The following is a 24,582-nucleotide window of genomic DNA, read 5'->3' as shown; positions in this document are numbered from 1 at the left end:
GAACAAGAAAACGCAGATAATTGACATTTAAGCCAATTACAGATAATTGGAAAGACTCCCACGGGAAGGGCTGAAACGGGTGACTCTACCTGCGTGTTTGAGAATAAAAGCACACTTTACAAACAGCATATATGTTTAAAACTAAAAGTGTAGATATAGCATAATTCTGAAAACAAATGTTATTGATTCTGAAAAATATTTGGCAATGAGGATTTGAAGTTTTAGAATTTACTACACACTGATTTAACCTAAATGTTAAGATATTTATTTTGGTTTAAGGTTTAATTGGAGCAAATGTGACAAAACTGCTTTGATTATTTTCTGCCAGCTTAATCCTAAAACTTCTGACAGTATGTTGTGTTTATTTTATTTTTTATATGGTCTTGTCACTTGGATGGCAATCCTATAGGCAAAAAAAAACAAACAAACAAACAAAAAAACATGTCCACTTCAGAGTTATAGTACGCAGGGCCATCCACCTGCAGAAATATTCGGATGATTCTTCAGTGGTTGGATGTGTTATTGATGGGCAGAAGGAGGTGAACAGAGCAGTCGTAGATGATTTTTGTGGTGTGGTCTGTGAAGAATCATCTGTTTCTAACTGGGCATAAGACCAGAGAGTTGGTGATGCACTTCAGAAGGAAGAGGCCAGCTACACAACCTGTGTCTATCCTGGGACAGGGTGTTGATGTGGTGGAGGAATACTAGTACCTGTGTGCCCACATCTACAACAGGCTGAACTGGATAACCAACACAGAGGCTGTATGCAAAAAGGGATGAACAGGCGTTGTTTCCTGAGGAGGCTGAGATCCATCAATGTGTGCAGCAAAGTGTTGGAGATCAGTTTGCTGTGGTCTGCTGGGGGAGCACCATCAGAGCCAGTAACACCAAAAGACTGAATAACATGAGCAGGAAGGCTGGCACTGTGATGGGCTGCAAACACAATACTTCTGAAGCTGTGGTGAAGAGGAGGTCACTGAACAAGCTGTTACCGGACAGGCAGCGGTGCAACAAGGATGGATACAGGAAATCTTTCATACCACATGCTATCAGCCTCTGTAATTCAAAATATCGGCCTGGCAGAGAGGCATCTGAAAGCTATTATTATTATTATTATTTAAGAACAAGGGTGATGTACAGAACTGTAACTACAGCGGGATAAAGAGAGGTGATGATCAGTGAGAAGCAGGATGGCTTCATGCAGAGAAAGAGCACTATAGATATGATATTTGCTTTGAGAGTGTTGATGGAGAAGTTCAGAGAAGGTCAAAAGGATTTGCACTCTGTCTTTGTGGATCTACAGAGTGCATGTGCATGAGGAAATCAGGAGTGGGAGATAAATACAGTATGTATAAAAGAGACTACAGCATAAAATTTTTTTTTTCTTTTTGTTTATTTATATGACTGTATAAAGATTTAATCGTTTAACTTAAAAAAAACCCCCCAAAACAAAGAAAGTTCGTTGCTGGTGTCTTATTATAAAAACAAAACAAACAATATAAATTTAGTTTTTAGTTATAAAAAGCGACCACCACCCGTACGCTGCACCCCCCCCCCCCCCACAGGTTCAGTTTTATGAAAAGACGATGATGTAAGAGCTTTTTTTTTTTTTTAAATTCAGCTTTATTGCATTGAAAGGTGGTGAACATACCGGACAAAAAAGAGCAAAACAATTTCACACAATACAAATAAAAGATGAAACCGTACAACTAGTTAACAGGAAAACACATGGGAAATAAATAAAATAATTAATAAGCAAAAACCAAAAAGATAATTTTTGCTTTTCCGGTGACGTCATCAAATCGGAAGTATCTGCTGCACAATTGCTGTTGATATTACGCACTCGTATCTCTGCAGGGACTCAATTATTATTATTTTTTTATAAACGTTGGTGTTGTAAATTCAGGAGCCCCTCAGTAGTCGTACCATACCGTTAACGTGTGTTTAATTCCCCGCTTTGCCGTCTGTTTATTGGCCGCTGACTGCCGCTAACTGTGCTGCTCAGCTAGCTTTGGGGGCTAACCTTTAATGGAGGAAGTTAGCTAATCAGTAAGCCATGGAGAGCAAATTTAAGCCCAGCTAATAGAATTAAATAGTTCACTTTCCAGGCACGGCTTTATTGCAGCTAGCTGCTTGAGACAACACTGAAAAAAAGGTATAATATCACCTGAGCTAATCAGCTATATGTTGCTGGTACCTGAGCTAAACACTAAACACCTTTTTCTTGTTTATTTTAAGCAGATGTCAGTAGAGCTGGATGTGTTCGTGGGTAACACCACTATCATGGATGAGGAGGTTTACCAGCTGTGGTTGGATGGATACACAGGTAGGGGTAACACCAGACACGTGTGGGAGTTTGGATAACAGTGATCTCATAAAAAGATGCGTTCTTAGAAAAATCTGAGGAGTCTGGATTTAACTGGAGTGTGACTGCTAACACAGTCTAAAGTGGAGCTTCCCAGTCTGGAGGTCATCCACCTCAAGTAGCACAGTAAATGTGAGAAAATAAGTCCACATGTGTTAGTTAGTTTTGTAGTCCTACACTATACAGACTTACAATTCAAAATCCTGCACTGAACTATGAGGGAAAAGGTTCACAATGGGGTTAAAAATATGGCACAAATGATCAACTGAGTCTAGTAGTGCTTACTCTGGGGAGACTAACCCTTCCTCCTGATGGAAATGTATGGATGTCAACCTATAAAGGATGCTGAGGACCCAAAATGATGTCCTGTGCCCTTGAGAGGGTCCTGATTCATGTAGGTGCTGAAGGACACCAATGGAGGCACTGATAATCTTACAGCACACCTTGATAATTGTCTCTGCTTTATACCTGTTGTAAAGATTAAGACTTTGTCCAATGAAAAATCATGGAAAATGAAAGAACTGAATCAATAAAGGAAGAAGCATTTCCATGAATGCCATGTCTGGTTAAAACTTTGCAACGCCCTTAAAAAGAACAGCTGTTGATTGGCCTTTTTAAACATCTGTATTTGAAACATTTAACTTATCTTAATAGAGCCCAGATATTTTTATTGCTGGCGTGGTAACAGGGACATCTGACCTGCTCCAAAAATCAATTAGCATTTCTTTGGTCTAAGCCACTTTTTCTTTTCTTTTTTTACATTATATATTTATTGTTTTCAATAACAAGTTATTGTCAACAGCGCAGCAGTGACAAGAAGACAGTCTTCCACATACATATAAATACACCATGTTGATCAGAGTCAGTTAAGACCAGTCAGCATAAATGAATGTTTACAGCGTTAGGACCTCCTTCCTTCTCTTCATCCATTGATGAATACATACAACAATAACAGCAGTGAAAAGATCCCAGACTCCAACTGCCCAACTGTCAGTAATATTATGGAAAAGATAAATGAACATAGTCCAGAAAAGACAACAACAAATAAAAAACAAAACGGTAACACCCCAACCCACCCACTCCAAAATGAAGAATCAACAGAGTAAAAGTAAATAGTAAATTACAAGGTCTAAGCCACATTTAATTGGATGAAATACTGGTCACACCTCTTAACACATTCATAAAGGACTGGACCGTGATCTTGCTGCACAATCTGCAGAAGTCTCATAATTACAGAGTCTCTGGCATACTTTATTCTGACACTCATAACTCCATAAAACACATGAAAGCATTTAAAGCACTCAGCCCAGAGGGGATCAGTGGAGGACACCCAGTATTTTAAAAAATTCGTCCAAATGAATGATGTTCTTGGTTTCACTCAAATTAAAAGATTGTTTTGTGAAATAGTTAAGTTTCTCACCTGTAGAGCTCAAAAAATGTTCAAATGAAACAGTCTGAGAAGTCAATGCCATACTTTGGTTGGAAAAAAAACCTAGAGTGAAGATCATTCAATGTTGTGTTTAAGTTCAGACTTTACTAAGATCTCGTAAAGGCAATTGGGCTGCAGCATTACAACAAAGCAGCATAAGAAATAAATGTAAAAAAAAAAATGCATTTAGATTGTAATAGTCTGCTTGCACTAGGAGCTAATGAGCATTTGTAATGATTACACCTAATCTATAGTTTGAGCTTGAAGGCAGAGCTCTGCATACAGAGGTCGATCACTGTATGAGAACAGAAATACTTCTGTCAGGCAGATCGTTATCTATCTCCTATCATCTGCTCACTGTTTCTGACAGTGCTGTCGAGTGTTTCAATTTAGTTTCAGTTAATTTTCGGGGTGCGTTTACTTCTTTCAATTTAGTTTTTATTAGTTGTGTTAGTAATTTTTAGTCATAATATGGGATGTGTTAATTAGGAGGTTCACAGGCAAAACTTGACATCCTCGGGCATCCGTATGGACATGCAGTCAGAACACACAAATGGTGCTTAAAGGTTTTTTTTTTTTGTTTTTTTTTACTTTAAAGTAATTGCAATTATGAATGTGAACAAGGGAAACAGACACAGATGTGCTGCTCAGTCTGTAAAGAAAACAAAAGCAAGATTAGATTGCCTCAAATTTTTGGAGACAAAGTAGGAGGTGTGAGCTTGAGATGGTTTGTGCAGAGGGACGGTGGATATATTGGACAAAGGATGTTGAAGATGAAGTTGCCAGGCAGGAGAAAAAGAGGAAGACCTCAGAAAAGATTAATGGATATACTGAAGGAGGACATGCAGCAGGTTGGTGTGACAGAGGATGCTAGGATAGGTTGAGATGGAGGCAGATGATCTGCTGTGGCGACCCAGCTGAAAGAAGAAGAAAATTGCCTCAAATTTACATAAAGATAAATAATGTTATTGGTTAACTGAAAATAAGAAATAATTAGTAACACAGTGTATAACACCTCTTGCTGTAACTGCTACCCCATGTGAAGGTGAAAGGGAGTGTTGTCCCTAAATAATTCAGTCAAGTAAGTTTAGAACAGGTGTTAAAATATACATGTGACTTACAGTCACATAGACCAAACCCTCCTCATGAATCTGTCCAGTGTTTCCATTCTCATCAGTATTAAACATAGGAGTAGGTGTTCTCTCTTTGGGATGGGGCTATGCAGGCCAGAAAGGCAGGGCTATATAAATTCCTGGGTGTGTCTAGTAGGATTGCACTTTAGGTGTGGTGATTTCAGGTAAGGTAAAGTGTTTAAATGCACACGTGTTGGCTTTTAACTGTCATAAGAAAAATGTCAGGAACAAGTGAACTTGAAGAATCAAATATGGGAAAGGAATTGGGAATACAGACTATAATTACCTGCGCAAATATGGTGCAGCAGCTGTTTCAGGCTGCTAATTATTCACAGCACAGCAGTGACTGTTCATTCGTGTTATTACACGTAACTTCAGCCATGATTGGTTCATCCACCCTTTGAACTGTGTTTGTGTGCTATATCCAACAGTGAACGATGCGGTGAAGGTACGCATGGAGGGAGGAGTGATGGCCGAGTGTGAGGCAAGTAAAGATGTCCTGCTGAGTGACACCATGGACCAGTACAGGACTTTCCAGATGTGTGAGCGACTCCTGCACAGTCCTGCCAAACTAGCCAACCAGTTGCTGTTCCAGATCCCACCTCATCGGCAAATTATGCTCATAGAGAGGTGCAGCCACTACGCTCTCATTTAATTAACCCACTTATTTACGAAGTTTCATGACTGTTTTTATTCATGTATTTATTTTTTTAAACCTTCCCCTTAACACTTTGGTTTTTCTCATTGCAGATGAGATAAGTTTGTTCTTTTGTTTCTTTCCTCGTTTAGATACTATGCCTTTGATGATGCATTTGTCCGTGAGGTCCTGGGAAAGAAGCTCTCCAAAGGAACAAAGAAAGACTTGGACGATATCAGTGCCAAGACAGGTGTGACACTAAAAAGCTGCAGACGACAGGTAAGTCTTAATGCTGCTTTGTGAAGCTTAATATTTAAAAGTCTGTGGTAGTGTATTGTTGAGCATTGAAACAAACAAAAAAAAAAAAACATGTTATAACTCCTGTTGTTTCAACATTGCATTCTATTTTGTTGCTCTGGGTATAGTTTATTAGTTGTGGTAGTTGGTTGTGGAGAAGATTCTTTCACTATTAATAAATCTCTTGTGTTTTGTGTGTGTGTGTGATTTCAGTTCGACAACTTCAAACGTGTTTTCAAAGTTGTGGAAGAGCTGAAGGGACCCCTGGTGGAGAACATACGTCAGCATTTTCTTCTCTCTGACAAACTTGCAAGGTGAGGGGAACAGAGTACAAGCCTTTCTGCCTCAGGTTTATGCTGCACAGCAGTTATGTAATTTATAATATTATGTTGTATTTTTATGATGAATTAATACATTAATTTGCAACAAATTCTAACAAAATACCACATGAAAAGGTCAGTACTCTGATTCCCTGGATCTGTTTATTTATTTATGTCCGATGTCTCTTTTCCTTATTTCAGGGATTACGCTGCCATCGTTTTCTTTGCCAGCAATCGCTTTGAGACAGGGAAAAGAAAGCTGCAGTACCTCACTTTCCAGGACTTTGCTTTCTGTGCCGGACAGCTTATCAACAACTGGACAGTTGGGGCTGTTGGTGAGTGATTAATCTTGTTTCCTTTGTCCAGTTTGCTGTTATAAGATATGTGTATATAAGTGATATGTGTATATGATATGCATACACTGTTTTAATGTCTATTGTAATGCTTAGTAATCAGATGGTAGTCTTAATGGAGTGGTAAAACATTAGTGGTAAACTGAAGAAGAATGAAAGCTGAATTTAAAAAGGGTGTGAAATAACTGTCACATGCATGCTTTCTACACTCACTGGCCACTTTATGTAGGTTCAGTGCTTGTTAATGCAAATATCTAATTGGCCAATCACTTGGCAGCAACTCAGTACATTTAGACATGTAGGCATGGTCATGGAGACCTGCTGAAGTTCAAACTGACCATTAGAATGGGGGCAGAAAGGTGATTTAAGTGCCTTTGAACATGGCATAGTTGTTGGTGCCAGACAGGTGGCCTGAGTATTGCAGAAACTGCTGATCTCCTGGGATTTTCCCACACAACCAACTCTAGGGTTTACTGAGAATGGTCTGAAGAAATAAAAATATCCTCTGAGTGGCATTCCCCTGGGTGAAAATGTCTTGTTGATTGCTGAGGTCAGAGGAAAATGGCCAGACTGCTTCATGTTGACAGGAAGGCAACAACAACTCAAATACTCAATCATTACTACCAAGGTATGCAGAAGAGCAACTCTGATTGCACATGTCAGACCTTGAAGCAGCATAAGACTACATTGGGTGCCACTCCTGTCAGCTAAGAACAGGAAACAGAGGATACTATTCACATGTGCTCACCAAAATTGGATTGGACAATACAATATTGAAAAAATTTTGCCTGGTCTGAGTCAGAATTTGGAGTAAACGGCATGACAGCATGGATCTGTCCTGCCTTGTATCAATGGTTCAGGCTGGTGGTGGTGGTGTAATAGTGTGGGGCCTATTTCCTTGGAACACTTCGGACCCCTTAGTGGCAACTGAGCATTGTTTAAGTGCCACAGCCTACCGTGGCCATCTCTTTATTACCACAGTGTACCCATCCTCTGATGATTGCTTCCAACAAGATAACACACATTGTCACAAAGCTCAGATAATCTCAAACTGGTTTCTTGAACATGACTGTGAGTTCACTGTACTCAAATGGCCTCCATAGTCTCAGGTCTCAATTCAATAGAGCACATTTGGGATGTGGTGGAACAGGACATTCACATCAGGAATGTGCAGCTGACAAATCTGCAGCAATTGTGTGATGCTGTCATGTCAATATGGATCAAAAAAGGCAGCTCTGAAGACAAGAGGGGGTCCAGCTGGTACTAGCAAAGTGTACCTAGCAATGTGGCCGGTGAGTGCATATTGACCGGTTAATAAAGTTTAGACCAGTGCCTCTGCCATTGAGGCTCACTGACCACCAGAGGTCCTCCAGGTTTTGCAGGTCCTCATCAGAAAGAGGATGAATTTTAAATTCCCAGGTTAACAATCAGGAGAGTGAAAAAGGGAATTATATAATATATTATATTATATAATATATTATATAATTATATATATATATATATATATATATATATATATATATATATATATATATATATATATATATATATATATAATAACCAAACAGTTATAAGAAAAGAAATATTATTGACAATAATCATAAGAAAAAAATCCCATTAAATAAATTTGACAGTGTCTGAATTCTCTTTATAGACAGCTTGGTGGAAGACATGGATGTCGATCTTGACAAAGAGTTTTTACAAGAACTGAAAGAACTGAAAATTTTAATCACTGACAAAGATCTGCTGGATCAACACAAAAGGTAACAGGAACACACTCCAGACACGTTGAGGTTCTGCTGACTCCTGAAAAACTTCCTAAAATAATTTTACCCATGCTCTTTATCTTTGTTCTCTCATTTCTTTTCAGTTTGGTCTGTACAGCTCTCAGAGGAAAGACGAAAGTGTTTGTTGAGATGGAGGCTAATTTCAAGGTGAGCGATTCTAAAACCCTCATAATATTCTGAATGTAGTCTGTCAGAAGGTTTAACTGCGAAAGGAAATAATAGTTCTGAATGTTGATTTTTTTGTAGAATCTTTCTAGAGGCCTCATCAACATAGCTGCAAAGCTAACCAACACAAAAGATGTCAGAGATTTCTTTATTGATCTCGTAGAGAAGGTGAGGTCTTCCTTAAAAAATGTATCAGTAAAGATGGGTCACCCAGCCTAAATATTCTAAGGTCTGTGCCAGCATCACTCTGCCTTTGAGATGTTATGTTGTAACCTCCTTGCCTCCTTTTCTTTCACAGTTTATTGAACCGTGCCGTTCAGATCGGTGGACATCTGCGGACATGAAACTCTACCTCACTCAGTACACCAACTCTGTTCACATACTCGACACATTCAAGTGAGTTAATGTGCTTTTCTTCTCAGAAGTTTATCAGTTAGAGCCTGGCACCGGCCCTGCCAGGGTTATCAATTCCCCCAGGGTACCCTGTGCTAAAAATACAGTTGTGATTTTGTCGAGAGCTTTTGGGGAAAATGTTAAAATAGCCGAATAAGGATATACATAGTGGTGCTAAATGCTGCTCAGGCATCAAGCCGTATGTTAAAACTCTCCCAAAAATTGACGCCCTTGTTCTACCAGTGGGTGTCTCCCTATCTTGCTCATGATTTCTTAAACTGTAGTTACCTTGTTTCTCATGCAAACACTCAGGAATGTAGTTAAGGGGTTACACAGCCCTGAACCACTACAAGCTTAACAAAGACATATTCATAAAAAGAAACATAGACCCCCCACCCCACCCGAATACACTGAAGGGACAGAGATTGCCTCATTTACTCTCTTCACTCTGATTTCACAATTACAGTCTGACATTAAACTTGGAGCACCTCTTTTCACTCCGTTTACTCTCCTTTTGTTTCTCTTTTCTGCCCTCAGACATCAGGTTGTGTGGGACAGATACATGGGCGTCGTCAAAAGCTGTATCTTCAAAATGTATCACGACTGAAGCGTTGCCTTGGCGGTTCACTTCTCCCTGCTCCCCTCTTCAGTTTGTTTCCCCCCACTGAAGGCATTACTTTGTTCCTTCAGTTGTGCTTTCTTTGCTTGCTCCGTCAGCGGAGATACAGTTTTCCCGTTGTCGCTGTCTGTCTGTGTCACCCCCTAGTGTCTGCCAGACTGTCTGTAAATTTGGTTTGTAAATAAAATGAACATTTTTCATAAAAAAATGCCATTCTGTTTCATTTACTATTTAATGTTTAATGTTCTATCTGCAAGGAAGAGATGTTGTGATTAATTCCTGAAACAGGCTCTTTTAGGGGGTTGGTTGAAGAAGATACAAAGCATGAAAACAGCAGATTTGATTCAGGATATTGAATCCAATTGAATTAGTCTTTTATTCACTAATTCTTTTAAAGAGGACCAGCAGATCACATGCATGATAAACTGAGATGGCAGCCAGTGTGAGGGATGTCTCTGTGTGGTTATGGGAATCAGGGACCAACTGGGTGGAGGGGGGGGCACAGTTAGTCCAGCTGGGAGTGTGATTTTTTTTTTTTTTTAAACATCCCCCGTAGTGACAGCTGCCATCTCTGCCACCCAACAAAAACAAAAGGCAGATAAATAAGCTGAGGCTGAGTGAAGGTTTTTAAGCCAAACACTGGAGGTTAGCCGAAGAAACTGCCTCCTGCCTAAAAATAACACGCAGGGAGCTATTTACAAGTGATGTGATATTTTTAAGGAAAATTAGACTTGTGCTGCTGCTGCTGTTGGGCCCATTTTGAGGACAGTCTGTATGTGTGCCTATTAAAGCTGAATAAGACAAACTAATGAGGATTAATGTGAGTTAAGCAACATCTTAACCCGTTTGCAACATCACAGACTTCAAAATTTAGCAAGAAAATATGCTGCTGGAAATGATTCCAAACGCAGTAATGCATTAGTCACGCACAAACACGAGAAGAGCAAAAGTTGGTGTGTGGGTCAAGAATTATGATACTTCTTCATTTTCTGTCTTTTACCCCATAAAGCACCACTGGTTTATTCTGTAAAATAAGCTGACAAATTTTCCACACATAAAACACACACACACACACACACACACACACTGTCGCTCTCTTCCACTCTCTAATTTTTGTCCACATTCCATTAACTTCTCTCTCTCTGACTATAAATATCCTGCATGTCAGATTGGACGAGAGCAAGGGCTTTAGTGGCTTTATGGAAAAAAGGGGAAAGATGGGGGAGGTAAGTATAGATAGATTGGGGGTAAATGGGAAAAGGGAGGGAGGAATGGGTGGGAGAGCTTGGGGATTTTGCGGGGGTTTAGTTTAAATGAAACCAGGTGTGTTGTGGGACCAGTAAGAGGGTAAGAAGATGTGGGGGCATATGTGTGTGAATCTGTGAGTTGTTGTGCCTGCGATTCGGACAGATTTGGAATTTCGGTATTTGGGCCGCAGACCAGGAATTTGGATCCTGGGGGTTCAGGGAGAGGGGGTTTGGAGAGTGGAGGATGGCAGTGCAGGGGGCCAGAGGGGGGGTAAGAAGGGGCTGTTCCTCTCTCCTCCCTCTCTCTCTCTCGCTTCTGCCTGTCTTGCTCGCTCACTCTTTCTCCCTCCCTTTGCATGTGCTCAGCTGCTCCAGCTGTCGGTCTCCCCACTCACTCTCTCTCTCAGGGTCATACAGGCAGGAGTTTAAGGGACCACTTCTGTACGCCAACTCAGACGACCACAGCCAGCAGGAGGACACACTGGTCAGACGGAAACTGAGAGACACAAAATTCATCTGTGAGTTTTCCTGTGTTTCTTTTAACTTCTTATACACGTGTAAGAATGGCTTTTTGTTAAGGACATATTTTCTGGATGGCTTACTACGTTTGCGGGCATTTTAGGGAGAAGTAATGGAGGTCAGATGTACCTCTTACCCACTTTTTCTGGTACAGGCCATACACGTCACAGCTGCACCACTGCCCTGCTCTCTGCTCTGCTCTCCCAGCTGCACTTGGCTCCTTATGAGAGCCAAGATAACGTGGCTAACTGTGTCTGAGTAGTTTACTTCTTGGCTCTGACTGTAATATGGGGTTAGACAGGAAGAGAGGCAGTGAGTCACAGGGCACATATTATTGTGCTGTAATATTGCGAGATTCTTCCGCCTCATCCCTCTTGTACAACATGTAAAGTCAGTGTCACAGGCTCAGTTTAGTCTCTAGGTGGGGGGGAGCTGCGGCTAGACAGTTTGGTGGAGTTACAAGTTCAAAATCTGAAAGACAAAACAGGTGCCAACACGTAGAAGCAGTCTCTAAACCTGGATGACCTCACAGCGCACAACTGTTATTTCACTGAGTAGTTTTATCGCTTTCGATACAATAAATTTCCTGCAGGTAAAAGCAGATGGCTGCACTTTAAGGTGGGCATTGCGAAAGAAACATGCCACATTTTCTGAACTCTAAACATTACATTAGAGCAGCATCACCGCAAGCTCAGAGCAGTTCAGGAGAAACGTGTTTTACCTTGTGAGTTTCTCCTACAGGTCGCTTTTTCTGTCCTTACCTGTGGAACTTCCCAGAACAGAAGTTAGGTCATGTGTGTGAGATGGAGACCCCCTGGTTGTGGATTTGCAGGTTCACTACCACAGTTGTAACAGAGTGCAGCTGCTGGGGCACGCTGGGTCACCATGTTCTCAGGCTGCTCCACGCACAGCCGAGCACAGCGGCGCAAACTCTGTGTATACACTACAACAAGTGACCATCTTTCAGTCTAAATTTTGTGTGTGTGTGTGTGTGTGTGTGTGTGGTCCAGCTGTTGGTCTTTTCAGGTTTCCATGTGGTCACTGTTATAAGCCAGCTGACATTTTGCTTATTAAGCTGTTCTGACAGTGTAAATTTAAAAATGGGTCAATCTGCAGTCCTGAAGCTGAGCCATGCTCCACATCATAAATATACCTAATTATAACTCTTTTTTTATAAATACATGATTTGAATAGCATGTATTTATGTTGCTGCTTGGAGCAGAAATATTTAGATTTAAATTAAGACTTCATCTAAATAATCTGTTGATTATTTACATTTTTTGTATTTTGCTATTTTTGTGGGCTTGTGAATGTCAAAATAGTATAAAAAAAAGAAGCCCACCACAAGTTCCCAGAGTCCAGGATGAGGTCTTGAAATGTCTCATTTTGTCTTGCTAAAATCAAACCCTCCTAAATATTTATTTTACTTTCATATTGACAGAGAAGAGCAGGGGAAAAACTGCATATTTGTGTAGCTTCTTTCACATATTTGCTGGGGAACAAGTCATGAAAATAGTTCCTCATTCATTTTCTGTGGATTGACTCAACAGTTATTCACATCATGTATTTTCCCTGTCAGTGATAGTTGAACTCCGACATCCTCCTACACATCCTCCACAGGGATGAGAGGTTAGGGGTGAGGTGGCTGAAGGTCTGGCACCAGCTGTCCTCTTATATGAACCGTGGGGGGTTTCCCAGAACCCGATACTCTGGGAACCACTGCAGTGGCAGGGCATCCCAGCTGAGAACTGGTGCCCACATCCTTGCCACGGGCATTCCAGAGGTCCGCCACCACTTGATCTCCAGTGGCAGCAGGGAAACACCCATGCATCCCTGCTGCCCACACTCAGTAGCCAGTGAGTGACTGGACCCCGGGCTGATGGTCAGTTTGTTTTTGGGTGGTTTCAGGTCAAATTCTTGCTGGTTGTCACCGTTGGGCCAATTCAGAGAGGTCACGTACTGCGGCTGGCTGATTGTGCTGTGGTGTGCATTACCGTCTGTGCTTACAGTGTGAGAGTGTATTTTACTGCTGTTCACCATTCAGAGGTCATGGTGATGTCATTCCTCGAGTATTTCAGGGTGTCCAAGTCACCCTGCGGCCTTCTGTTTGTCTCAGCCTGAAATAAAACAGTAAGCAATGCCTGCAAATGTGGCCTCGGGAGTTTATATCAGAACGTGAGTCTATGCACATAGACAGGCAGTGATTATAACCTTCCTGCCATGTATTTTAACTGGAGCTCACTCACTTTGCAAACAGCACTTGCTTAGGATTTTTTTATTACTTTAATTTGTCTGGTTTTTTTTCTGTCTTTTTGGTCTGGCGGGGTTGGAACGGGTGGCTTGTTTATGTTTGGGCTCAGTTTAAACACTTATAGCTTCTTTCAGGGACATTAACTGAAAGATGGTTGTGTCTCTGCTGGCAGAGAGGTCCACTCCTTCAATACTGAACCATACAATATATATTTACCTTAAAAACACACTATACTGTTCAGAACACGTACTAAAGGGGAAAAAAAAAAAAAGCAATGCTGAAGTGTCAAAATACTGTATTACAGTAAAAAGTCTTGTGAAAGGTGCTAAAGTAACTGTCAGCATTTAGTTATAAAATTTTTAAAAAAGTGTAGGAAAAGAAGTTAAAATACAATAAAAAATGGAAAAGACTTGTATGAAAGTGTGTTTTTAGATGGGACTTGAAGGTGACCACTGACTCAGCCCTGCCTGTAAATCCTGTGTCTCCTTTATTTAGTTTTCAGCAGGGCTCCTGGAACGGGTAAAAGACCCCTGCTTACCTGTGCATGTGATACCATATATTTTGATAACAGATTCTTAACATTTAATCTAAAACATACTGGCAGCCAGTTAAAGGAGGCTCATATGGTCATGGTCTGTACGTTCTCGTGTCAATCAATAGCTTTTTAGTTAATTTTTTTTTTGCTGCAATAATCCGAGGAGATAAAAGTGTTAATAACGCAAAATACTTTTTTTCCTGTACCCCAGGCCATAGGGACATTGGTTAGGTTGAACCCTGGAACACTCTCTACAGTTATTTGAAAAAGTTTTCATAGGACTCTATGCAGTCTTGTGGAAAACTAAGTACACCCCATGATTCAGCTGCTTGAAGAACCACCTTTAGCAGCAATAACCTGAAGTAAAAGTTTCCTGTATGACATTATCAGTCTCTCCCATTGTTGCGGAGGAATTCTGGTCCACTCTTCTTTACAGCGTTGCTTCAGTTCAGTGAGGTTTTCAGGGATTCATTTATGCACAGCTCACTGTTTAGTTGTCAAACAGTTTTTCACAGGAATGCATAAAATCTCTGAAGGTCGCATTGCAGGATTTTAATCAGGTTTGACTCGGCCTGCGTCCATTCAGTGACTGCAAGGTGTCCAAGTCCTGTGGCTGCAAAACAAGCCCAAAATCATCTCTTCTTCACCACTGTGACAATTGGTATGAGGTGTTTGTGCTGATATGCTGTGTTTGGTTTTCACCAAAATTGGTGCTGTGAATATTGGCCAAACATCTCCACTTTGGTCTTATCTATCCAAAGGACATTGTTCCAGAAGTCTTGTGGTTTGTTTAGACGCAACCTTGCAAACCTAAGCTGTGCTGCCGTGTTCTTTCCAAATAAGCCATACTTGTCTTTTTCTAATTGTACTGTCATGAACTTTAACATTTAACATACTAACTGAGGCTTGTAGCCTGGGTTTTTTTTTTGGCAGTTTCTCTGAGCATTGTATGGTCTGAGCTTGGGGTGAATTTGCTTGTGGCACTTGTGGTACACCTAAATGCTCCAGATCAGCAAACTGCCAAAACGTCTGCTTTTATAGAGGTGCTCACACTTGTTGATGATCACTTAATTAAGTGCGTTTCATTTTCAGCACCTGGCTGCTAATTACCCTCTGAAGTTTTGTGGAAGCAGTAAGGCTATACTTAGCCTTTTACAGGACTGTATAAAGTCCTTTAAAAACTTTCTTTTCTACATGTATGTTATCAGAAGCTTTAAATATTTCTAAGATAATAAAAATGTCATTGTACAAACTTTATGGTAATCTTTTAAAGGACAGTTGCTTTCTCTGCACAGCTTTGCAGGCTTAATTAGACACGTAACTACAAAACAGGATCTTTAATCCTCAAGTTTTATAAGCAATGTTTTGTGTATCAAATAAAGATGCTACAAAAACAGATACATTTAAAAATTTCCCTGTGAAATGCAGTTGAGCTGAAAGTGGCATAAAATTGGAAGTTACACAAGTAAAGAACCTACAAATTCTACTTAAGTGGAGCATTTAATGCGCTTGGTTATTTTGGCAAAGACAAATCCCCCCATCCATTAAACAAGCACAACTCTGATTCTACAGAAAAGAAGTTTGCTTGATAAAAACTATCGTAATCTCTGGGACTGAGGCAGCTGAGCGGGAGATGCTTCTGTAAAATATGGACATTTTGACTCTGATTTATTTGGCTCTGCTGACGCAGCTCTGATACATAGTAAACTGAACCTCTAGAGGCAGCGCTCTGCTGGACTGTCACTCCACCGGCTGCCAGCGTGCAGACATAGAGGGCTTTCTGTGAGCAGCTAATATGAAAGTATTTCTGTGATGTTGACTTTGTTATTTTCAGCTGAAAGTTGGAGGACATCACAGTGTTTATGTTCTTACCTGGCACAGTGATTCACTCCATTTATTCTTGCTGCGATCAAGGGGGAACTGTTTGGTTGTCAAATGGTGAACCGAGTCCAAGAAACGAACTGTTTGCGTTCTGACTGACTTCTTAAAATTTGGCTTCAGTGCTGTTGCTTCCAGTTGATTTATCCATCTCAGCTGTGGGAACAACTTATAGCACAGGAGAGTTTTGAGACTGAATCAAACCATTTTTGTGATTTCTGAGTTTTGCATGTTGTTTTTTAAATTTTTTTCCCCCACACCTTCTTTCCCTCTGTCTCTCTCTGAATACAGATACCACTGCTCTGCACATCACAAAGGCTCGTCTTCAGGGCACTGCTACCTGTTTGATTGTTGTGTGTGCGCGCGCGCTTGTGTGCATGTTCCAGTCCGATCTCCCAATCTCCCATCAAATAGTGTATTAGTATGCAGGGTGCTTGTGTGCCAATCTTGTGTGTGTGCATATGTGTGACTGTGCTCCTCCGCAGTGCGATTTCACAGCCACGTACAGAAAGTGACACCTACACGGTAAGGATGGATGAATCTCTTTCTCCTTCTCTTTCTCTTCTCCTACTCCTTTTTTTTTTTATTAGCATCTCTTTTCCACACCTGTCAGTTCACATTACTGGTTTTGTGTTGAAATCTGGGCCTCTCCCTGTTCTTTTTTTGCACTCTTTCTCATTGCCTCATCTTCTTCTTGTTCAGAGTTCCACATAAAAGTTTCCTTGTCAGGACTTTACAGTGTTCGTTGCTGGGGTTAAATTTGGTTTTAATACCATGTTTCTTCAGGCCTCGGGTTTTTCTTTCCATGCAGGTTACAGCAGGATTTTTCCCTTGAATGATAATGACCCTTTTTCCAAACAGTGGCCTTAAATACATTTTTTTTCTTTCTTTTTTTTTGTTTTCTAGGGTGACATTTTGCTTCAGGAAAGTAGTTTTAAATGTCACAAATCCTCTAACAAAAGCAGGTTTCTTTTCTTTCTGGCCCAGCAGAGGAAACATGTTTTTCTGTCCTCCTTTTTTTTTTTTTTTTTTTTTACATGTCCCACTACTGGGAAATTTATTATGTATTATGAATACATTATGCAACTACTTGGCTCGGGGGGGTGGTTCACATCTTTCTTTCCATCATTTTCTCACACACACTGTCTCTCTCTGCTGCTTTTTGTAGGAATGCACAGATGGGTATCATTGGGACCCTCAGACTGAGCACTGCAAAGGTAAGGCTCTGTTTTACCCCCCCCAGAAACATCTTGATTCTCTTCTTGCTCCCCAAAACTTGCCCTGTTTTTTTATGTTTGTATCGCCCATCAGACATAAATGAGTGTGAGACCATTCCTGATGCCTGCAAAGGGGAAATGAAGTGCTTCAACCACTACGGAGGGTACCTGTGCCTTCCCCGCTCTGCATCACTCATCCCTGCTCCAGGGCCTATTACACCCCGTGAGCCCTTAAACCCGTGCCCTTTGGGCTATGAGCCTCAGGGAGACAGCTGTGTGGGTAGGTGTCTGGTTTGTGGGTCTGGGGGGTTGGAGGTGGACAGGTGGCCACAGGATCGTTAAGTGTGTTTGTGTGTGCGTGCAATTGTGTAAACTTATTGTTGGCGGCCACAGATTGTGAGGGACAGGTGGCTGTAACAGGTGTTGGGACTGGAGGCAGCATGTGGGTGCAATCTGTGTGGGTGTGAGTGAGCATGAGTCCGCAGGAGGCAGGCAGACAGTGCAGGAATTTAGTGGATTTCACACGAGGGCAGCTGCTGTGTTTTAAGACTTGCAGTGAGAAAGTGGCCTGCATGACACAGCAAACATGACTCGACATGATGTTCTCAGCTGCTGGGTGCAAGTGAGGGGAACATAGTGGCCAATGGCATGTAACAGTCACAGCGTATCTGTCGGTCATGCTGCATGATGCTGTATTTGCTCATAGTAACTGCATTTTACATGTGTGCCTTTGTTTCGCTTCACCCACAAACACAGACATCGACGAGTGCGAGCGACACGAGCACGACTGCCAACCCAGCCAGGAGTGCATCAACTCAATGGGTGCTTTCACCTGTCAGTGTCCGGATGGATACCGGAAAGTCGGCACAGAGTGCGTTGGTGAGATATTTTGAATTTCACATTCAGTTGGTGTAATTAAGTTTAACTGGCTTATTATGCTTTTCTTTATTTTCTTATTTTCTCTTGTTCTCTTCACACTGTTACAATGGTGGTTGTGACTCCTAAATAATGAAGTCTGCATACATAAAAATGTAAGCCAAGAAGTCAAACTTCAGACCGCTCTAAATGCCCAGTTTCCAACAGTTTTTTCTCCTCTTGTGGGAGCAAATGGCTGCTCAGCAAAACCTCCTTATATGGGAAGAAGGTGAAGCTTACAAGCACTGTGTCAACAGCCCATGCCCCTATGAAACAGACAGAAATAAATAACAATTTGTTAGAACTATGATTCATTCAAAGTTATTTAAATTGAATCCCAGAATAAGAACATGAAGCTGTGGCAATACACATTATGTTGTTAGTTACAGCTGCAAGAGTGCACCCAAAAACCATTCAAATTTTAAATCTTTATAACTCTTGTTTGTCTCTCAGATATTGATGAGTGCAGGTACAGGTACTGTCAGCATCGCTGTGTCAATGTACCCGGCTCCTTCTCTTGCCAGTGTGAACCTGGTTTCCAGCTGGCAGGAAACAACCGATCTTGCATTGGTGAGTTTTAAAAGTACAGCAGAACAAACTTAAAATTTAAAGTAAAAGCATGTTAGGTTAATAGTTCTACTTTCTATGTGCAGAATTGTAATTGTTGATGTTTAATGATATCAGCTTTTAGATGTTTATTGTTGCCTCTCTCTCATATTGCTCTCAATACCTCCTGTTAAAAACTATTTAATGCTGTAGTTAATTTAAATAATTTTATATTTGTGTGGCAGTTTAATAAGGAAAAAGGGTTATTTTTAAAACTAATAAGGACTGCAGCTAACAATTAATTTCATTAATGCCATGAATGTTTTCTAAAAAGTCAATTAAGTTGCCAATTCTGTCTAACCAAAAGTCCAAAGTTCAAAGATATTAAATCCCAAGGATACAAAAATCCTCACATTTGACAATTTTTTTTTAATTTTTGGAGAACAAAAGCTAAAATAAGTTTATGAATATAAAGTAGCAGCAAATGGCGATACTGAAATTAATGACAATTACCCAAAAACTTTATCTGAGTGCAGCTGTCACAGCTACTTTCATCAGTATTCAGACAAAACAGCTGCACTCAGCTTTCAGCCAGAAATTAAAGCTCTTAAAAGCTTCTGTGAAATATTCATGATGAAATAAGTAGTTAAATGTCAAATTAGGCTTTGACATTGGAAAATGTCAGCTGATCTTCTTCATCAGGTCCATGTGAGTTTTATCTGATGGGATTTGAATTACATCATTAGCCAATAACTCCACATCTGTCACTACATAATAAATCATATTGTTAAAGTCTAATCGGCGCTTTGATTTCCAGAAGTTCATGACATCACCTTTTTCCACCGGGTCCCATCTTATTTTAAAAAAGCAAAACAGTTTCAGCTTTGGAAAGTTGCATGTTCAAGTTGGACCAGTACACTCTAACACGACAGAGAAAATATGGCCTTAGGGTTTTTAAATTTATTAAAACATCGTCATTCTGATATTAGATCTTTGATCCAGAGCCTATAATAGTCCTTGGACTCTCCTCCTTCCCTCTTTTCAGATGTGAATGAATGTGAGATGGGTGCCCCCTGCTCTCAGAAGTGCTACAACACATATGGCACCTTCCTCTGTCGCTGTGATCAGGGCTATGAGCTCGGCCCTGATGGCTTTGCATGTAAAGGTAATGAAGGATAAATGGAGTGATAGTGCACACTTTCCTTCTCGGTTTTATGCTCCTTTTTCACTCTTTGTGATGGACAGTTAATAAAACTAGAATCAAACCTTGTGACTTGTCAGACATCGATGAGTGCAGCTATTCCAGTTACCTGTGCCAGTACCAGTGTGTCAACGAACCAGGGAAGTTCTCCTGCGTGTGCCCAGAAGGATACCGACTGCTGGGCACCAGAATGTGTCAGGGTGAGCGCGCCCGCCTCCACTTCCTCCTGAAACTAACACCTTCCCCTCTGTGCTCTCAGAGTCACAAATGGTGCACTGAGTCAATGCCTATTCATTCTTGTTCTTGTGCGCGTGTCTGCTGTTCAGTCAAACATCACAAGCTGTTTGCTCACTTTAGATATAAACGAATGTGAAACGGGAGAGCATCAGTGTACGGAGACACAGACCTGTGTGAATATCCATGGACAATACCAGTGCGTGGACAAGAACCGATGCCAGGACCCTTACGTCCAAGTGTCTGACAAGTGAGTGACACCTCATGAAAGCTTCTGTGTTCATACACAAACACGCACTTCCACACACCTTTTCTCAATTACTCAAATATGTGCTGGCCATCAGCTCAGAGCATAATCAGCCTCTGTGCTGAGTTTGGCTCAAACTCTAAGATTACCCCAATTACTTTTTCCATGTATGAGTCCAACTTTTTAACCTTTTCTTTTGAACGTGTTCCAGTGCAATAAGAAAACCATCACAGCTGTGAACAAGTGCTGGCTCAGTAACAGGTGTGGGTCACTATTAACATATACCAGATGATTTAGTAGTATAAAATAATTTTTAGAAAAACATGAAGGGAAAAAAAAAAGGGTTCTCTTCAATATTTTAGATTTTAGCCCTTTCCTCTCAGTCATGTTACTCCCTCTGCTGGCTGATTTGTGAACTGCTCTTGATGTTTTCCTACTACTGACACATAACTGCTCACTCAAATTTAACTGTTTACTCCTCTGTGTGTGCGTGTGTGTGTGTGTGTGCGTGTGCGTGCGTGCACGTCCAGCCGCTGTGTATGCCCGGTCAACAACCCTGCCTGTCGAGAGCTGCCTTTCTCCATCGTGCACCGCTACATGAGCATCACCTCCGAGCGCGCCGTCCCCTCAGACATCTTCCAGATTCAGGCTACAAGCGTCTCTGCAAGGGCTTACAACACCTTCCGCATCCGCTCTGGTGACGAGAACGGAGACTTTTACATCAGGGTGAGGAGAGCGCAGATCTGCAATTACAACACCGGATGTCTTTAGGTTGAAACACAAATTTCAGATCGATGATAATAATAATAATTGTATTTTTAAAAAACAGTTTACAAAAGCAGTTAAAAAGTACATTAAAATATTCTAAATAAGTATACATTTTCCAGCATACAGACATATGGTCTTTTATTTATTCCAACATGCTCATTTCCATCCATGCGTTAGCTGTAAACTGTGGATAAAAATAACGGGCAAAAGATTACAGAAAAACTAACCTATAAAAATAAGTTTTCAACAGTTGTTTAACAACCCACTGACTCAGGTGTCCTGATAGGCTGTGGTGGCCTCTGGATTTAAAATAAGGGCGTGGAACAGTTAAGAGACCCTGATCAGATGATTGGAGAGGCTGACTGCTGTTATAAGGTCTCAGTAGCTCTGTTATATACGCAGGAGCCTGGCCATGGAGGGCTTTGTATGTTAGTAATAAAAATTTCAAAGATAAGATTCACTTATTTTAAATGTTCTGTGTATTTGGTGTATTTTATCTATCACTTATTAAATATGCCTGGTAAAACTGAATTAAGGTACTCCTAAGCTCACTCCCCCAAATTAAATGTAATTATGTAATTATGCATGCTTTTTTGCTAAATCTCTGTGTAGTTTTCTATAGAGTATGTCCATGCATCCATCCTTATCACATTGTTTTGTACATGCATGTGGTTCATCACATGTATTTTTTCCTTTACTTTTCTGGTTAAACCTCTTAATTTACAGCGTGTATTCAGCTTTTCCCTCACGCCTCTAGTCTTTTTAGCCCCTGTTTAGGGTAGAGCTGACTGTATTAGGATTTTTACTGGTACATGAACTTTGGTGAGCGCAGTCCAGTGTCAACCTGAGGAGAATTTTAATCGGGCAGAATAAATGAAAAACATCCGAGTGGATGTGCAGATTATTTAAAAAAAACAAACAAACCCTCACCTCACCTGTACAGAGGCGATAAATCTTTTTAAAAGAAGACACTTTGATGTGTGACGGTAAGAAGAGCACCAGTCTAAACCCTCCCTGTGCTATAACACTCTACTATTTTTTTGTGTCTTCCCCAGCAAATCAATAACATCAGTGCCATGCTGGTGCTGGCCCGTGCTGTGTCGGGGCCCCGTGAGTACACGTTGGACCTGGAGATGGTGTCCATTAACCCTCTGGTCAACTACCAGACCAACTATCAGACAAGCTCCGCCCTTAGACTCTCCATCTACGTCGGGTCGTACACCTTTTAAAGAAGAAGAGTGGAGGGGACACAGAGAGCGAGAGAGGGATGGGAGACACAGACACAAACAAGGAAAAAGAAGCTGTAAAACATAAGTGGTCGATGCAGTTCAACCAGTCACTGTGATGTTACACTAATAGCTTTTTATACTATGTTGTCCAAAGAGAGTGACACTTTTCTGTCTGCCCTCACTATGTGTAAAAAAATATACATGCAGTACCGTATGCAAACAGATCGTAGCAGCAATGTCTCACAGCAGCCTTAAAATGATTAGTCCAGTCAAAGTCATTCCCTGTTTTCCTGTTATCATGTTTACTGTTATTCGGTCATTCTTCAGTCAGTGTGTAGCAAGAGGTTTTTACTCTGTTTAGGGCGATAACGGATCTGTGTGACATATTTTCTGTCTGCCTTCAGGTGGAATGATTCACGCCCGGCGTCACCAGATTTATCTGTTTTCACCAGTTTACACCCTTATCTTCCTCTGTTTGTCACTTTATTCTTGTCAGCCCTGTTTCCTGTTGACAGACGTGATTCAGTAACCACTCACATCAGACCTCAGCACCCACGTTCCTCCTTCGCCCTCCGCCGTCGTTCATTTACTGATGTTCCCTAAATCTCCCGCCACTGCCGTTCCTGAGTTTGTCACATTGCTGTTTGTGTTTTTACTTTGTAATTTTTTTTTTTGTTTGTTTTAAGATTTGAACCCAAATAAAACAAACCTTTTCATCTACTTGTCAAGTACTAAATACAGTTTTATTATTTTAGGTCTACTATCCCTGCAGAATTTCTAATGTGCTTAGAGCTAAGACAAGGAGTTGATTAACTGACCCTCCTCCACTAAAGAGCAGCACAGCGTCTACCCAGGACTGTCTCTCGCACAGTGGGGAGTATCTTTAATCATCCTTTCACACAAACAAAGAGCACACAGCCCAGTTTTATAGCTGTGCTGCATCTGCTTGGCCTGATCATGGCCATGCAGCTGACATGCTGCTTCATCTATATGACCAGTTAGAGCTCATCCTTCCTTTAGGCTTACAGATTCCCACTAGCTGGATTGGAAATTTTTTCACATTGTTCTCTGACCTAATGCGCCTTTAAAATGCCCCTGAACCCCAAAGCAAAGACCAGCAGCACAACCACAATTATTTAGTTGTACCACTCTTACTGCATCCCTCTATCTTGCCCTGTGACCTTTAAAAACAGAGAAAAGATGATGGTTTCATCTGATTTTGTATGCCAGTCACTACACGAGTGCAGGCAGGTCTACAGGGTCGTCTCGAAAACTGGTGTTTTGCTGAGTTGGCCCACGACAGCAAGAACAACTCACACAGTGTGCTCAAGCGTCCCGGAACCACCTCCTCTTTACCTGCACCCACACACTCAGCACGAGCCTCCCAAGAAAGATATGTACAGAATGTGCTCCTGTTTTCAACATCAAGGCAGCTATCAGCCAACATCATTGTGCTTACCAAAACAAACTCCATGATAAAAAACAGAACAGAAATATTACTTCTCTTTTTTGTTATCTTCCTTAATTATCTAATAATGGTTTAGTTCTGCACAAGGAAGAGGCATTTACAGCTCATATCTGCCTCCCAACATCCTTAGGAGCTCCAGCTGTGTTTCAGTTAAACACGACTGGAGCAATGCTGCATCTCCTTTATTTTTACTGTCACAGCATTTCACTGGAGCTCTGATTTTTCTGACCCTAAAAAAAAAAAAGAAGGAAAAAGACAGAGTGAGGGAGAAAGAGAGAGAGAGAGAGAGGGGGAAGCCCTTATTTCACAGTCCACTGCTGTTTTCTCCGCCCAGTCCTACACACAAACACACTCACACACAAAAACACCACGCACACCTCCCATCTGTCCTCAGTGGGGGGGTGGAGAAGGAGGACGATTTTTGGAGGGGGGAGGTGGGGGGTGATGATGACTCACCCACTGCCCTGTTTTATGTAATCGGAGCAGACAGGCTTCAGCCACCAGGGGGCAGCAGATCCTGCAGATCTCCTCTGCAGCAGTCCAAGAATAGCAACAACCAGAGGAGACAGTGCTGGTTTTATAACCTAATTGACTATCGGGCCTACATTTTCTCCCATTTTCCACGACTCATGCACTTGTAGGAGGAACAACTGATGGTAACTTTCTCTACTTTTCAAAAAAAAAAAAAAAAAAAAAGCACTGTACAGCAACTTTAGAAGTCCGAAACATCTTGTAGCACAGATCTTTTTTCTTGTATAACCTGACGTGATGAAGAACAAACATGACAGAGTGTGGTGATGGTGTTAAAGAGGGCAGTAGGTTTGGAGGT

The 24,582-nt window shown here is 41.1% G+C and overlaps 2 protein-coding genes across 4 annotated transcripts; both read left to right on the top strand.

Annotated features, from left to right (window-relative positions):
• Nucleotides 1-1,784: 1,784 nt before the first annotated feature.
• On the top strand, nt 1,785-9,682 carry fibpa (fibroblast growth factor (acidic) intracellular binding protein a). Of its 2 annotated transcripts, none has more exons than XM_030739494.1 (11): nt 1,785-2,155; nt 2,242-2,326; nt 5,359-5,557; nt 5,717-5,843; nt 6,075-6,175; nt 6,383-6,516; nt 8,189-8,297; nt 8,405-8,468; nt 8,568-8,654; nt 8,785-8,882; nt 9,417-9,682. In XM_030739494.1, exons 2-11 carry the CDS (start codon nt 2,242-2,244, stop codon nt 9,484-9,486), a joined length of 1,074 nt encoding a protein of 357 aa, XP_030595354.1. In that variant the 5' UTR covers nt 1,785-2,155; the 3' UTR covers nt 9,487-9,682. The 2 variants fall into 2 exon arrangements, with proteins under 2 accessions (XP_030595354.1, XP_030595355.1); XM_030739495.1 differs by having other exon boundaries at nt 2,239-2,326.
• A 1,425-nt stretch (nt 9,683-11,107) lies between these two features.
• efemp2a (EGF containing fibulin extracellular matrix protein 2a) lies at nt 11,108-22,999 on the top strand. 2 transcript variants are annotated; one of them, XM_030739243.1, is made up of 12 exons: nt 11,108-11,263; nt 16,220-16,453; nt 17,097-17,145; nt 17,240-17,425; nt 17,902-18,024; nt 18,514-18,630; nt 19,652-19,771; nt 19,888-20,007; nt 20,165-20,291; nt 20,819-21,014; nt 22,112-22,125; nt 22,490-22,999. In XM_030739243.1, exons 2-12 carry the CDS (start codon nt 16,352-16,354, stop codon nt 22,644-22,646), a joined length of 1,311 nt encoding a protein of 436 aa, XP_030595103.1. In that variant the 5' UTR covers nt 11,108-11,263; nt 16,220-16,351; the 3' UTR covers nt 22,647-22,999. The 2 variants fall into 2 exon arrangements, with proteins under 2 accessions (XP_030595103.1, XP_030595102.1); XM_030739242.1 differs by having other exon boundaries at nt 22,112-22,625.
• Nucleotides 23,000-24,582: the final 1,583 nt, after the last annotated feature.

Source organism: Archocentrus centrarchus, chromosome 10 (assembly GCF_007364275.1).
Source record: "Archocentrus centrarchus isolate MPI-CPG fArcCen1 chromosome 10, fArcCen1, whole genome shotgun sequence".
In the NCBI taxonomy this organism is placed as follows: domain Eukaryota; kingdom Metazoa; phylum Chordata; class Actinopteri; order Cichliformes; family Cichlidae; genus Archocentrus; species Archocentrus centrarchus.
The sequence above is the reverse complement of the archived record's forward strand: the minus strand, read 5'-3'. Positions and strand labels throughout refer to the sequence as shown.

What these genes read in the sequence shown, in the direction of transcription:
- efemp2a (XM_030739242.1), top strand. Translation starts at nt 16,352, where the DNA reads ATGCAGGGTGCTTGTGTGCCAATCTTGTGTGTGTGCATATGTGTGACT. An exon ending in CAGAAAGTGACACCTACACG is followed by an intron (nt 16,454 to 17,096) that starts GTAAGGATGGAT and finishes TGCTTTTTGTAG; the next exon opens with GAATGCACAGATGGGTATCA. An exon ending in TCAGACTGAGCACTGCAAAG is followed by an intron (nt 17,146 to 17,239) that starts GTAAGGCTCTGT and finishes ATCGCCCATCAG; the next exon opens with ACATAAATGAGTGTGAGACC.
- fibpa (XM_030739494.1), top strand. Translation starts at nt 2,242, where the DNA reads ATGTCAGTAGAGCTGGATGTGTTCGTGGGTAACACCACTATCATGGAT. An exon ending in CAAATTATGCTCATAGAGAG is followed by an intron (nt 5,558 to 5,716) that starts GTGCAGCCACTA and finishes TTCCTCGTTTAG; the next exon opens with ATACTATGCCTTTGATGATG. An exon ending in TAAAAAGCTGCAGACGACAG is followed by an intron (nt 5,844 to 6,074) that starts GTAAGTCTTAAT and finishes GTGTGATTTCAG; the next exon opens with TTCGACAACTTCAAACGTGT.